The following is a 16,272-nucleotide window of genomic DNA, read 5'->3' on the forward strand; positions in this document are numbered from 1 at the left end:
CTTCATTTTTGCACAACAGAAGTCTAAATGTCCTGTCTCTTGCAAATTATATGAGCTGTAGTTATATGATGAGCTAATGCTTGAACTAGATGAGTTAACATTTCCCGAGCTGAGTTTACATTGCTTCCAGATGATTTGCTTTGAAACCAACACTGCAAAAATGATCCAAAATATGCATGATGGCTTTGTGTTATTATAATATAATAAGTCTTTGTATGAATGTCTATCACTCACACACCACCTTCAAATATTTTCAACATGAAGGAGTCCAAAGCTTGACGGCCCTTGTTGTCTAGTTATGTTTTTGCTAAAAGTTTAAACTTATTGTGAATTAAAATCAGTTTGGCATCTTTAGGGGAATAACTTGTGTTGGGTCATGTTACCTGTGTGACAGGTGGAGTTCAATGTGGAGAAGAGCTCTTTTCATCTGCTTGTCGATGGGATCCGTGTGACTGATGGACACCTGCCAAACAATGAAGGATCGTCTTTAGACGTTCACAACCCTGTGTATCTGGGAGGGGATATCAAGGGATATACAAAGGTCTGTATTACACCTCTGAGTCACTGATTGACTGTTAGACAGCAATTTTTCCCTTATTTGTTGACCTTCTTTACTTTATCTCTTTCTGTCCTCCCTCAGGGACACAACATTACCATAAACAGTGTTATCGGTTGTATACGGGATTTCAAAATGAATGACGTAGCTATCGGTGAGCCTAAAGGAAGCTACAAAACTCTACCCTGCTTGGATGGGCTCACAGAGATGGGGACATACTTTGGTGGTGGTCATATCGCCTTAGGTTTGTCAAACGTCATGGTGCCTGTTGAATTGACCTCTTGTTGGTGTATGAATGTAACTCACACATAACACTGACCTCATATCTAATAAGGAATATTTCTATTTTAGAGAATTACTTCAACGCTGGCTCACAGCTTGTGTCGGCTTTTGAGCTGCGGCCTCAATATCTGACAGGTCTCCTCTTCCACGTTCAGAGTCACAAGACCAGCCTAAATGTGTTCTTAAAGGAAAACAAGGTAAAGCCTTTTAGAATAACCAATCACAGCTGATCAGGAGGGAATTAGCAAGAACAACTGCATTCAAACAACATGACTTTAATCTTTCACCAGGTGGGTGTAAAGTTAAATGATGCTAACAGTGCTGTCAGTGTCTCAGTGACTCCTCCACAAAGCCTCTGTGATGGAAAGTTTCACGTGATAACAGGTAGTGTATGCCTTCTCATGCTGACAACCTTACAAAAACGTGATGATACATGAGTAGCTATTAATGTAAGGTACTACTGTTCTCCAGTGTCCAGGAAACGTGACATTATCAAACTGCAGATGGATTCCATGTCTGAGCGGAAAAATGTCCTCTTCACATCCGGCTACACAGGACTGGATACACTTTACATCGGAGGTAAATCAACAAATAACTCACCGGATATTTTTTACAATATTGGGTTTTCTTCGACCATTGTACTCATTCAACTGCATGTCAAATCATTATCGAACTTATTTTCTTTAATACTGCTTGAATGAATGGGAAATCAGTTCAACTGTTGTCATTGCATTTTCATTTGAAGATTTGATTGTTTTTTGTTTGTGGTTTTTTGCACTTATGTAACGTCGCTTTGGATACAAGAGTCAGCTTAACATAATGTGGGTTTCTGATTAGATTTTTTCTCCATTCAGGGACCACAAAGCAGAAGGGAGTTGCCGTACCCTCACCGTTTGTGGGCTGCTTACGAAATGTGAAGCTGAATAGAAGACCTGTGGCATTTGAGAAGGGATCCAGGGTGGTTGACCCTGTCAGCATTAATAGATGTCCTAAAGAATAAGGACTTGTAATTAATGGGTGACACGCCGACTTATCTAACACCACAGCCGTTTTTCATCATCACAAATTCATATTGTCAGGTTCGGTTAAACCGGCAGAACTTCATTTAAAATCCTCTTTGATGAGACAAGCCCCCCATTGCTACTGTTGCTGCACCTGTTGAGCAATGTTTTGGTTTAAAACGATCTCTTGGCTTTTACATATTATAAAATGAGTATTTGTTAGGCAGTTGTACAGTATTATGTTTGCATTTTAACATGAACATAAAACATAGCAATGATTGGATGGTATATGAATATGATAGATTTGGGGGAAATGTTTGGAAAGATGCTCTGAATCTACTTGAAGGGTAGAAACAGTTACTGCAATTTATGAAGAATTTAGCTATAAAACTGTCCTTAGAACAAATTCATTTAAGAACCACAACAAAAACACTAAATTAGTCTTTTAACTAACCCTTTGTGTTATCAATATTAGCCAGATTTTTCTATTTGGCAATTATCTGATACAATTTGATGTGCACAACCAAACCATGCAAGCTGTATGAAAGGAAGTAGTTCATTATATTTTTATATCAACCTCTTTCCATACCAAATAACAATACATGTACAGGGACATGAGAGCCTGCATGAGGTTCTTTACCACACCACATAGCGACACAAAGCCAAGTTATACTACTGAACACACTTGGGCAATACTGGCCTTTGTTTTGAATTGAATTATGAAAAGGCAAAAAAAATGCAGTCATTCCATAGCTAAACCAAAGAATATCACATATTTTGGGTTTAAGATGATTATTGCGTTTCTAACAGGAATACAATTCAATCTGCATTTCTTATTTTGACCAGTAGAGGGAGTGCTCTACCTTATGTGCCATGCTCAGTAAGGCAGTAGTCTTCTGTGACCCAGAACTGAATTAAATGGGTGATAATTGAAACACATGTACAAGACAGCTGTCCGATTTTTACTTAACAGGCGTGACAAAGAACAGAACGTACTGTCTCCTCACCCCTAGATTCCACCGGGTCCGTCTGCGTCGCGGCTTGAAAAAACTGAAACTACCCTGCTGAAAAACAAAGCAATAATTAAGTAATTCAATCCAGATTTTAGGTGTCACCCATTACAAAATGTCCCGATATTGTAAAATACGATCTTATTAATGAACACAAATCAACTTATAATGTGTAAATAGGTTAACATTAATTAAATAAATAATAAAAGGCATTATGTTATGCGAATTGAAATAAAGCCCATGTCTAGTACACCTGGTTAATTTGAAAATGCTTCTTTTTATAATGCATTTCTGCCATAAGCTGTTTTGACCTCTACAAATAAATGGATACTGCACAAATTGCATTTATACATTTCAAATAACACAGACAGTATTTTATCTCCCAAAAGTCCTTGTAACTTTGCCATTATTCCTTGCCGCCCTGGATTTTCAACCCTTTGTGTGATCCTTTCTGATTATTATCCTAATGGATATGATGGCTATGTGAGATGTCATTTACAGCTCTCCCCATTCACATGCAAATCCCACCTCAATTCACACAAATGCTTTTTCTGTATCTCTTTCATTCCCTGGAAAAAAACAAAACATTTAGCTTACCTTTCTCTCTGGTTTTCCCCTGAACGGACACCACTGGCTTTTTCACTTATGTAGCTTCTTACTGCATATGACAACCAATGCAGTTACTGTAATGTATTCCACTCCATTGTTATGCACATGAATGGTCATCTCTGAAGTGCTATAGATTTTGACTCTGACCTTTGTCTTGCATCCCAAGCGTACTTCACATAAATTGTAAAAACATACTCTATACATTGAATTGATTTATTTAGGTTTCCCAAAAAAAATACTTCCAATGCTCTATACAAGGAGGCAGAAATGCCTTGAGATCTAACAGTTTCTTCTACATGATGTGAACAACTCAACTTTATCCTAGCGGTTGTATAATACAGTTTTTTACAAGGCAAAGCAACCTTATGTTTTCTGACTGGTAGTGGTTTGGTGATTGAACGACATGATGAGGTCACTGGTGGTGTGTAAAGTATATACAGATATACATTTAGAGTCAAGACACTGAACATTTAAAAGAAAACAGATAAAACCATGAACCCCTGTGCATCCGCAACGTTCTGCTTTGCTAAAAGTCCATTATGAGCAGAAAGAAACTGGCCTCACTCTAAATACAAATCCTACATTTCAACGCATTGTCAAACAACTTTACATTTCATCACTTTTAAATATGGATTATTGACATTTTGATGCACAATCTTACCAGCATGAAGTAGATTAAGGCCACACAGTTAAAGTACACTGATTGTTATTGTTTGTAGTTATTATTCCATTTAAAAAAAAGATTAATGCTGCTCTGTATAAAGTTCACTGTATGGTTAATTTCTGCATGAAGTGTCCATTAGTAAATGTCTGGCAGCTGGCTGTATTTCCTGTCCCAGTATCCAGCACAAAAGAGCCAGTCCTGGGAGTTATTGTGGGGGTTTTGCCCCTGCTGAAACCACCTGAAAACCAACAGAGACACATCAGCATTCAGTTTGAGCTCCATTGAACTAAACACTTCTAACTGACATCAACCAGAGAATCATAACGCTAACAAATCAGGGAAATTGAGGAAGGAAGGGCAGGCATGCTTCATCACGGGTAATTTGCATAGAAGTTGTCCGTTTATGTTGTTTGTTTTGGACTAAAATGAATGTTTTATTGTTTTATCTTTGAAGTATAGAAGCAGTGAGAGACATGATTTGGGAGAAAGGACTCCTTTGGTGTTGGAGTATTTTAAATAAAGCTTTCATGCTGTTGGAAGGGAGAGCAGATGAATAAAATGTCACTGATATTCTCTCATATTGCAGCGGAAAGCAGGACACAGTTATGTAGATTAGATTAAAATTCAGATATAAGAGGCATTTTGAAACTCTGAGGCGGCAAGCTCTTATGATCACATCACATCTCAGATACATTTCAGGCACATCACACACACACAGCGGAAGCTCTAACCTTGGGCCCAGGGCAGGATTCCTTAACGTCAGATGCAACAGAAAAACAAGTCAGATGAAGATAAAATGAAGATTTAGCCAAAGCATTTCAAAGCACCAGAAAGAGTACAGAAAAGGATAATGAAATTGATAATGAAATTGCAGCACTTAAAAACAGAGGCTGGATGTCCACAATGAAAAGTGCTTATAAAGTAAATACAAATGGAAACAACGCTGGCACAAATTAACACAGCGTAATCTAAGTTTACAATGTTCACACAAACATAGTTTCACATAGTTTTGGAGTTAAACGTGTAGTCTTATCGTAATAAATTAAAACAGAACAAAATTAATCTTAATGATCAACAGTTAAAAGTTCATTTAACAAAATAGAGTCAACAGCATTGCAAAATGTATATGAAAAAAAAGGTATCAGCGTCAGGATAAGTGTGTTTCCCGAAACATTTCCTTTAAAGACAGAGACTTCTTGTGGAGTTAATACAAAATATGAATTCCACTTTATTTAAGCAGATTGAACAGAGGGCAATCCATATGGATTCTTTATTAATATTAAATACTGTATCAATTATTGCCGTTTTATGCACCGGATGAAGGCCTGGAATAGGTTTATCTTTTCATGAAAAATTACTACAATGAGATTAATGTCACTTTGAAAACTTCCTGCGTACATTAGCTGACTACTTAAGGGAGAGGAACACTTTGAGTTGTGAAGCTGCATCATCACACTCACCTCGACTTCCACTCTTCATCAGATTTGGAGCGGTTTTTGCGAGCGGCTCGCTGTTTGTCCTCCAGCCTTTTCTTCTCCTCACTGGCTAGGTCTATTGGGATAACAACATTGTAGAGTTTCAGATTAAAAGGGAGAGTATATTTATTGTATCTACAGTACCATTGTGATACCACTAATAATTACCAATGTCCCCGTTCTCCATGGCTCTGATGTCTGGCCTCAGCCTGCAGTCGGTCTGAGGGATCAGTCCCTCCATCTCCTTGTGCAGCTCGTTCAGTTGCATTGCAAAGGAAGTGAAGCTGTACATCTGCAGATGAAGACCAATTTGGTATATTGGAACATTTCAAACACTAAAACACGTGCCTATTTTGAGACTGCGCTCTAATTAATAATTAAATTACAGTGTTAATTAATCGGTGAGACCTCGACAGAGTTGGCCGGCCTGGGTGCGATTCTCCACAGCAGCTGGCTGCCAGGGATCATCTCCACGGTGTCTGCAGCTGGAGAGGGAACCTCTTCCTGATCCTCACTGCAACCCTGCACCACACCACAAGTGACAAACCCATATCATGCTGCACTGCGAGGTCTACATATTAATCATGCTCTCTGAAAGATGTAATATTACAGTGTTTATTGATAGAAAAAACGTAATTATGGAGTTTAGCAAAGAGCTCATGGTATCCTCAATCTATCTTTCTTAAAAACCTGATATTTTCTATCAAACTGCATTGTTCCCATGATGAATAACAATGTTAGACTGATGTGAATCCCTGCTGTTCGGAAGGAAGCACCTCGTACCGCTTTGCTGCTTTTTTTCTCCCCTGATTTCTTGTCGTTTTTCTTATGTGCTTCGAAGGCGGCAGGGTCCACAACATAGAGGCACTCTGTCCACTTCCCATAGAGAGCACACAGCTTCTTTTTGCTGCGAAACAAAAACACACACATCAAACCCTCACGCACACACACACAACACAAGATAATTATGTTAGTCGGCATGAATCCTTGTGTTCCTGAATATCTCAAGGTTGCACTTTTTGGTCGTGTTGTTGTGAGTCATTTGCTCTGTTGTGTTAGAAGCCGCATGTCCTCCTTTTTTGATGAACCATCTGTTCTTCTTTGATTTGTTCCTTTGAATTCTATCTGCCTCAGTGACATGCAGGCTTCAGAGTTTATGCCTGTACGCTGTTTGCCTTGGTCCTTCAAGTATGGGCTCAGAACAGTCTCATAATACACACATGCACACAGAAGGATTCACACTTGTATTTCCGGATCCACACTTGTGTTTTTCAACACTAGTTTAGAAGGCAGGCTCCATGGACCTGTCAGCTCCGGACAGCGCAAAATGCGTATATGAAGTGCTACATCATGAACGCAAGAAATCATACCCTCGTGGGGGCGCGCTCATGTGATTGGCTTAGAATGAAGGAGACATCTGATTGGCTATAGATATAAAAAATTACAAGTACGAATCGGCTGACCGTCAGGGGACTCTCAAAAAACCCACACACGAATGCACAGCAATCCGTGCACAGAAAGCGGTTTGTGTTTGCAGGTGCAGAGGATTTAAACGGCAAACAAATATGTGTGGATCAAAAATACATATGTAAGACTTTTTTCTGTATTTGGATTTTATTTACATGTATATGAAACTGAACACATTTGTGTGTGCATTGAAAAATACAAGTGTGGATCCGGAAATACAAGTGTGAATCCTTTTGTGGATCATGAAATACAAGTGTGAATCCTTCTGTGTGCATGTGTGTATTATGAGACTGTTCTGGGCCCATACTCAAGTGCCAGTTTTCATGGTAATTGATTGTTGCATTTGTTGATTGATTAGCATGATTGTTTGATTTTTTAATGGGCTCGTTTAACATGAATATTTTCAGGAGAATGACCCCAGCTAATCAACCTTACTTTGTAGGTCCTGATTTACAATTCAAGCGTATTTAAAAAAACAGCTTTAAAACCCTTATTGAGTCATTGTTCTTTTAAAATATGGGAGCATAAAGAAATATGTTTTGGAGGGCATCAGCCAGATCTCTCTGTTGCAATATGTACAAATAAATAAATCAAAGTTTATCTATAAAGCCCAATATCACACATTTTGTATTAGCCTCAGGGGGCTTTACACTTTGTACAGAATACGACACAAAAGTATTTATGCAGATGAATGAGTCAGTGTGTCCACTATTTTTCTCATCATTAGAAACAACAACAAAACACATTTAAATAGAGACTACTCATTACCTAATTAAATGTTCTGAACATCATGTGTCAGCCGTACCTTTTATCCAGAATATATCCTTCAACCTTGTGCAGTTCTTTGCCAAAAAGGCCACATGGTTTGAAATTCAGGCAGCACCTTTCACCAGTTCTAGATGAAAGAAAGGAGAACAACAGCATGACCCTCTCACTCTCTTCAGACTGAGTCATACAAAACTTCCTCATCTGCTCTGCGTATTTTCCTTCTTGTTGGTCAAACGTCCTCAACATGTTTATATCAACCCTCTGAACTTGTTCTGTTTGACAGATATGCGCTCTACTTACTGATTTCTGACTTTCTTTTCCCTCCTACCTGTGATTGATCACCTCCACATTTCCATACTGCTCGATCCACAGCTGGCCCACTATTATGTTGTGAACACAACATGTGGGGTTTGTCCATGTGTAGGCTTCATTGTACCTGGAGAAAAAAGTCTGACTTAAAGGGGATCTATGACTATTTATACATCAGACACTGTTTACAGGTGTTGGGGTTACAGGGAGTACAGCTGCATATGTGGAAAAACACATTTGTTTTATAGATTGTTGTGCTTCAAAGGGTGCCGTGTGATGTCTCACTAACGGCCCGTCTACACTACAGCGTCGAAAGCTCCAATCTGCCCATTCACTTTCAATGGGGTGACGTCACGTAGCCGCGCTTTTTCGCCGAACTGAATTGTGGGTAGCAGAGCGGTCCGTCTCAGGCGTCTCACGCCTCACGTCTCAGAAGTTGAACAATGTTCAACTTCTGTCGCCTGAGACGCCGGAGTAGCCAGCGCCAGCCAATCAAATCCCGTTTCCCAAAATCTGACAGCTGAAGCCGTAGCCAATCAAACCGCGTCTAAGCTGGGAGAGATATCCCGCCGTTCATTTCTATATTTCAAAAAAAGTCGGAGGAGAAACTAACTATCGCCGTAGCAAATCACCTGGTTTTGTATGACCAGACCCTCTTCACCTACCGGGATACAAACCGGAGGAACCAGGCATGGAGGGAGGTGGCAGAGCCAGTGGGGGAAACTGGTAGGTTTTCGCCTGTTTGGGGAGTTTATATATATATTGCTCGCATAAAATCCCCGGGGTTTTTTGCTTTGTATGTCGGGGGCGGGAGATTCATGTGATTGGTTGTTGGCCGTGTTGCTTGAATAAAATCCCCAAGCTCCAGACACGCCCAGCTCCAAGCTATTTTTGAAGCTGTAGTGTGGACGCTCCGTAAGTGATGTCACTTGAGCGATGAAGAATATTTTTGTCATCTCTGCTGCAGGCTCTAGGCTTCAGGCTCATTAGCAGCTACTAACATTACTACGATTACAAAGATTACATGTCTCAGATCTAAGACTAAATTGCCTGTGTTAAAGTTGCATTGTGGGTAATGTAGCTGCTGGGTTTTGAGTAATATACAAAAACGCTATAGGGGTGCTTTCATGATTGGAAAGAGTATATTTAATATGAATTAACAAGGCCAAAATGTACAAGCCTATACAAAACCCATAAAGAAGAGTATTATAAGATTCACAACCTTTTATTTTTTTAATGTTATCACAGTTGTTATTAATCCGATTTTTTTGTTTTTTAAAGAAGAGCGATAATTGGCTTACTTGGGCAGCTCCAGCGTGATGACACCTTTGGGCTCTGCTTCCACACTCTTCCCCCAGAACTTGAGTTTGGGGTAGATGGATCCATGAAACACAAAGTCTTGCTTCAGGCCCTCAGCGTGGAAGGCGCTGACTGGAGGATGGTGGCTCACCTGCTCCGAAATGAGCCTGAAGCCCAGATCGTCCCTGGAACCACAGGGAAGCATCAAAGTGAGAAGAGGATTTTAATAAACACATTTAAGATGTCTGTATTTTGTAAATAGTAACAAGTTCCCTTTAATGTCACTTACCTTACAAGCTCATAGGTTTCTCCCAGCAGGGGGTTGAAGGGTTTACCTGTCCGCTCCCACTGGGAGGCGACAGCAGACACTGCAAACGCAGCCACACACTGCCAAAAACACTCAAGATTACACACACTGAACTCAATTTAAATAACGCTGTATTTAAGATAATTTTAGCAGATTGCACAAATGTCCAGGAAGTCACAGGAAGTTCTACCTTCATCCTCTCTACAGAGTTGGGCACGGTGTTTGCCTGGTGGATCAGGTAAGTGTGCTCCATGTACTCCGTCAGACGCTGCAGGAAGCTGAGTGGTTCGTTGAAAATCACTGGCATGGTAATTTTGGACAGTTCCTAAAATAGACATGAAGAGGTATAACCACATTCTTCATAAGATAAAAATAGACATATAATGCCATATATATATATATATATATATATATATAATGGAAAGTAACTCTCAATAACAAAATAAACACAAGCTTAAATGTGAGGGTAGCCCAAAGCTAAATCCGGCATATTTACGCTTGGCACATTTATTGTTTTTAAGTGTTCATTAATGTGCAATGTCCCTACCAAATAAATGATTAAAAAATACATGCATTATATAGGGTGGATTGAATTGAATTGAATTGATTTATTTAAAACAAGGGACAGTGTACATTAATCAACATATTAAAAACATGTAAAATTACTCGAATTAGCCAAAAGGCTAGTTTTCATCGATAGTCCCTTTGCCAGATGGTGATAGACATCCGAAAAGCAATAATAAAAATACCACAACATTGTTATACCATTGTACACATTTACAATAGATGACATCACTGAATACAGATAAAACCAAGTCATGATAATAAATAAATAAAACATTTACAATACACACTCATACACACACCTACACCCACACATCAGTGCTGACACTGTTGATTATTAATGAGCCACTTTTTAACACTGTGCTTGAATGTGTAGTAGGATGAGGATTCTCTTATTGGTTGTGGTATTGAATTCCATTGATGGGATGCGTGGAATGAAAAGACAGCCTGGCTGAATGCGCTTTTCCTAAATGGGATGGTGCAGTCTCCCCTAGCCGCACCTCTAGTAACCCTGGTTGAGGTGGACTTTAGGCTGATAAAGCCAGCCAGAGGAGGAGGAGCCAACCCACGAGTGATCTTATAAACTAAGCAGATGTTTTTGTAAACTATGAGATTTTCCCAGCTGAACAGATTATACTTTTTAACAATGTGACAATGATGATACCGGAATGGCTTTTTGTCTAGTGTTTTGAGTGCTTGTTTATACAGTGATTCCAGTGGTTTTAGAGCTGTAGAGTGTGCATTAGACCAGCTGATCAGACAGTAGTTGATGTGGGAGAGGACCATTGAGTGAAAGTATAGCTTAGCTGCTGCAGATGATAGGAAGTTTCTAATGTATCTGTAATTTGACAATTTGCAGACCTTTTTGATATGGGTTTTGAAATTGAGGTTTGTGTCAATATGTACTCCTAAGTACTTGTACTCCGAGACAACCTGAAGTCTCCTTCCAGAAAAGAAAACGTCTTGTTCTGTTATAATGCTGTGGCCCTTGGAGAAGAACATACTGTCTTTGAGACATTTGGTTGCAAACAATTATTGTTAAGCCAGGATGTAATATTCTCCAACACATCAGTGACCTTGGTAGCAGCCTCTTCTGCGGTTTTGCTATGAGTAAAAACAACTGTATCATCAGCATACATTAATACATCACAATCTCCACACACAGAAGGCAGATCATTTATGTACATACTAAACAGGATTGGGCCCAATATAGAGCCCTGCGGTACTCCAGTTGACAAACATAGTGCACTAGACTTATGGTTCTCAATTTGTACACATTGGGAGCGGGATGAAAGATACGAATGAAAGAGGTTGGTGAATTCTATAGAAAAATTTAAGTTGATACAATCTTAATACAATTAAAAAAGTGAAAACGAAATACAAATAATGCAATTAATCAAGACAAACAAAGTGCAACAAAGGGTTGTAGGTCTGTATAAAAAGCTAGTGAAAGGCTGAGAGATGCTGTATATTTGTATCTTCTTTTAAAATATTTATCAAGCTTCCCTATTATTTATAGTATGTTCCAGTAAATTGCTTTAGGACCTTATTAACAAAGGCTGCATGAATGATTTCCTTTCGGATGTCTCTGTGAAGATTAAGAATGCGTAACCTACTAATGTCTTTGTATAAGTGCAATAAAATCAACTCTAAATGTTACAAAAAGTTCAGAGCAGCTAAAACTTGAGTAATGAGCTGTCCTTTAGGCTTTGGTTAAAAGCTGAGCCGCAGAGTTTTGAATGAGCTCAAGTCTCTCAGTGTCTTTTTGAAGTGGAAGTAAAGGACCAGGCTTTATTACGGAGAGAAAAAAGAAATTCCCTTCACACAGCAACTTTGAAAGTGTTGAAAAGGCCCAGGAGTATATTGATCTTTAAAAATGCTGTAGTAGTTTAACTACCTCATTTGTACAGTATACCAAGGTGAATGTGGCCTAAAAATAAATGTTGTCTTTGAACAGATAAGAAGTTATTATATTGTGTCACATTTTGTTCATTGTGTCTTTATGATGAATCATTTTTTAAAAACAGTCACATTTGACCGCAAACAAAAACGCATACACATGCCCTTTCAGCACGATAAGAGGGTCATTAAGAATAATAGGTTTATGACATTCCATATAAGGATTATGGGGCTTGAACTCTTTCATGGTCTAATTTGGGAGTAAAGAGAAATACAAAGTTATACCTAACCTGGTTCTCACATTTCATCCAAAAAAGTGAATGCAAGCGTAGCAACATCAATCGTAGTGCTTAAACGTTCATGTTTAGCAGGTCCATTTTTGTAAATGTTCACTATATAATATTGAAATTGCTGAATTTTTGGGCAAATTTGAGGCAGCAGGAACCCGCTGTGAAAACTATATACCATCCCCATGTAGTTGCTTGAATAGTTGCTTATTTACAATCTAGAAGTTATGGAGCAACACTATTGGAGTATTTTTTTCTCCACCTGATGAATTTAAGTCCAATAATCACTATTTTAGTTCTGCTTTTGGTCTCCTCCTGAGGGAAATATGCAGCTTTTTAACAGTGCAATGCTCCACTGTGTTCACTACTATTGTATCACTAGTCTTTAACTCAGTGTTCTACAGTTTTGAGTTTGGCAGGTTGTGCAACAGTGGGTTTATAAAGAAAAAATAGCTAGCATGGCTCTACAATACAAACGATACATTAACATAATTCTCACCATTCCAATGCAGTTCCTCAGGATACTCCAAATACTGAAGTCATTTCTCGAAAACATCGGTGCAGGTAAACTAGTCCTAGAATAGACACACACAAATTAGCACACAGTTGTATTACTTTTATAAGGTTGATCAATGAATTGACGTTGTGCTTGCACTTTAAAAATAGACACTTTTCATTAGAGTAAATGCACCAGACACATAATAGCTGCAGGCGTCATATTTTATTCAAATGAATATAGTCCACATAAGCCTGCATTGTATTGTGTGTCAAATTGGAACAAAGCCCAGAGGGACAATCAACACGGGTATCAATGGTCGTAAACAGCCCTCCAAATCATCTGTCAGCAGGAGAGACACAGCAGGTCATCCAGGTCAGACCATCTTCAACTGGTTCACACAATTAAAGCACATAAGCCATGTAAAAATATAACAAGAAGGGATAATGCTGTTGGAATCCATCCAAATATTGTAAATAGTTGGCCTACTGTTGAGCTGCCTTGAGGGATTAGCCAACATGGAATCACACAGCAGACGGATAATTGCATTACACTGTGTGACCTTATCAATTTTTAACAGCTCCAACACACAGAGCTCCGTTCTTTCAGTACAACTCTTTCTTTTTCCTTCACCAGGGCGGCTCCTAAATTATTCACACGACGAAGTGAAAAGACCCGAGGAAGGATGTTTAAAATGGAAAAGCAAAGAGAAAACTTAATATAACATCTTATATTAATGACATATTACAGGAAGAAATACAGCATCTGTTATGAGTGGACATGCCCTTTTTGAAGTTGGTTCCTTTTGATGAGAGGTGGATAAAAGAGCATTTAAGAAACCGTGGGATCATACCGCACTGCTGACCTGTGCTTTGTGATCCCGTTGGGTTGAGTCTCGTCCTTGTCGCCATGGTGATCCTCCTGCAACATGCTGCTGGGGCTGCTGCAAGGGCTGCTCGATAACATAACAGAGCCTTCGTCCTCCTCCTCCTCCTCCTCGTCCTCAAAGGAGCGGCTGGCCGTCTCAAAACCGCTCAGAGAGATCTCCGACTCAGAGTCTACCACAGAGACAATTCATCCACTGTTAGTATTGGTAGTAAAGGAAGTGGGTAAATTAACTGTTAAAGGATATAAGATCAAATTGTGTCACATGAGGGATATAAAAACAAATATTGTTAGTAACTGTGGATATCTTTTACAGTCTGATAATAAAGCCACACAGCATGATAGCTATTAAACCTAAACAGATCAGTCAGGCCGATCATTTAGCAGATAATCCATAAAAATAAACCGTATTTAGCAGTACACAGGGTTGTGTGTCTGGTGTGTGCAGGTGACTTGTAGTTCTCCACTTCTTCCCTGCCTCCAGCAATGCTCTCCTGAAGTTTTACTGTAATCTTTGTATCTGGGTCATCCACGCCAGAAACCTTTCTTGGAGCATTCTTATACATTTTAGTGGTTGTGCAATCAGTATCCTAGGCAAATAAATGGCAAAAACTTGCAAAAATCCAAAGATTTGTATGAGATGAAACAGGGCTTACACTGTTCGTCTACCAGAGAGCAGAGACAAGTGAATTATTTAAAGTAGGTAATCACCTTCACCGAGCCTCTTAAAAACTGCAACAAGCACATCTAAGGGAATGTCTTTTTTTAAATTATATGGTAGCAGATATACTGTATGAGATCTTTAAAACTTTGTAGTCAAGTCATTTTGTTTTTATACATAAATGCAACATGACTTGACTTTATATATATATTTAAGCAATAGCTCACGGCAGGCCGTGGTATATGCTCAGTATATCACAGCTAGGGACGTGCTTCGCGCCGGGCCGAACCACGCCCCTTAGCTGTGATACAATGAGTATATACCACGGCCTGTCGTGAGCTATTGCTTAACTATATGGTGTGTAGTATCTGTGGTTATATAAATAAGAAATTTGGTAAGACATTTTAAACCTTTTTAAAAAGTGGACATTTTCTCACTTCTACTTTAAAACGATGAATTGATTCCTTATTAATGCATCATAACATACATATCCTTTTTTTCATAGTTATTTTTTATTTAATTAATTGTGGACTGTCATATAAATTAGCTAAACAATCTATTCATTATTATTCACTAAATAATCATTCGCAATCATGCTCTTAGTCTACAACATTAAATGCACATCTCCCATGCAGAAAAGCCTTCACACAATAGGATACAATTACATAACTGTTAAAGATGAAGTTTTAATATATATCTAAAAATAAGAACAAACTTCTGTAACATCTTCTGTTTCTTAGCCATTTAAAAAAACAACAATCCTCAGGTCAGTTTGAAATGTAACTACACCATGCAGGTTTCTCACACACCAAAATCACTCAATCAGGTGAAAAGGTTTCAAGTTATTTCGACACAACCAGGCAACACTTGCGCTTACATCACGCTCGAGGAGACCAAATACCGCCAGGAAAAAAGTATTCCAGTGTCCTATAGGTGAATGACAGAGCAGCGAGTGTGAGCGGGAGCTTGTCACAGAATCTCCTGCATCTCCTGAGCGTGTTTGATAACTTGTCAACTCACCAGACAAGGCGTCGTGGAACTCATCCTCGCTAAGGGCACTCCGCGGTGAAGATCCCTTGACGACGGATTGCTCAAGTTCGTGATGCTCAGTGGCGAGAGTCTGCAGCACTTCAGAGAGGATCTTATTCTTCTCCACCTCCTGCTCCAATTTCACACTGCGCACCTGAGCTCCCCACACGCAAACACAAACACACACACCAACAAAAAGAGAGAATTTAATCACTCGTAGGAATATTCTATGCTTTTTATGGCTATTAACATTTTATTCTGACTCATTGTGAATGTGTGTGACTATGAAACCAGCTGTGATGCAACAGCCCGTTGACTGAGTGATCCTCCCCTCTGCACCATGCTGTCATTATCAGACCAACAGCGAGAGATGGAGATGGAGCTGAGAGGGACGGGCCGTGTTTATCTGTAATAGAGGACAGCTGCCTTGATGCCGCCTTCTCAAATGGCCTGCCGGAGAACATGATTCCCGTGAAGGAGAGGGGCTCAAATGACAGGTAATGGACTCAGATATAAACCATTGGCCAACCTCCCTTATACACAACTCATTAGTCTTGATTATGTGGATATGTGCTTTTTTTTTTTTCAGCTGCACCTTTCTGAAAAGAGCCTCTCACTGATCATGTGTAAATATTAAAGGGTAGAGTACACAAAAGAGGCAGGGTTTTACTTTGGACAGTAAAAGAAACAAATGGTGAAATGTT

At 39.2% G+C, this 16,272-nt stretch overlaps 1 protein-coding gene across 5 annotated transcripts in view; it reads right to left on the reverse strand.

Moving 5' to 3' along the window:
• Nucleotides 1-3,980: 3,980 nt before the first annotated feature.
• Nucleotides 3,981-16,272, reverse strand: part of LOC117445564 (oxysterol-binding protein-related protein 1-like) — a 29,406-nt gene continuing 17,114 nt past the window's right edge. For 3 of the 5 annotated variants that reach the window (XM_034081310.2, XM_034081309.2, XM_071202861.1), the window contains 14 exons: nt 15,560-15,722; nt 13,859-14,051; nt 12,997-13,072; nt 9,938-10,072; nt 9,730-9,827; nt 9,443-9,625; nt 8,161-8,268; nt 7,870-7,959; nt 6,381-6,504; nt 6,006-6,119; nt 5,766-5,889; nt 5,583-5,673; nt 4,854-4,874; nt 3,981-4,360 (listed from right to left, as the gene is read on the reverse strand). In XM_034081310.2, coding sequence (XP_033937201.1) covers nt 4,258-4,360; nt 4,854-4,874; nt 5,583-5,673; nt 5,766-5,889; nt 6,006-6,119; nt 6,381-6,504; nt 7,870-7,959; nt 8,161-8,268; nt 9,443-9,625; nt 9,730-9,827; nt 9,938-10,072; nt 12,997-13,072; nt 13,859-14,051; nt 15,560-15,722 — 1,623 coding nt within the window. In that variant the 3' untranslated portion in view covers nt 3,981-4,257. Of the gene's footprint in view, nt 4,361-4,853; nt 4,875-5,582; nt 5,674-5,765; nt 5,890-6,005; nt 6,120-6,380; nt 6,534-7,869; nt 7,960-8,160; nt 8,269-9,442; nt 9,626-9,729; nt 9,828-9,937; nt 10,073-12,996; nt 13,073-13,858; nt 14,052-15,559; nt 15,723-16,272 lie in introns of those variants that run through there. The other 2 variants (XM_034081311.2, XM_071202862.1) reach the window with 2 other exon arrangements.

Source organism: Pseudochaenichthys georgianus, chromosome 4, assembly GCF_902827115.2.
Source record: "Pseudochaenichthys georgianus chromosome 4, fPseGeo1.2, whole genome shotgun sequence".
Lineage (NCBI taxonomy): Eukaryota > Metazoa > Chordata > Actinopteri > Perciformes > Channichthyidae > Pseudochaenichthys > Pseudochaenichthys georgianus.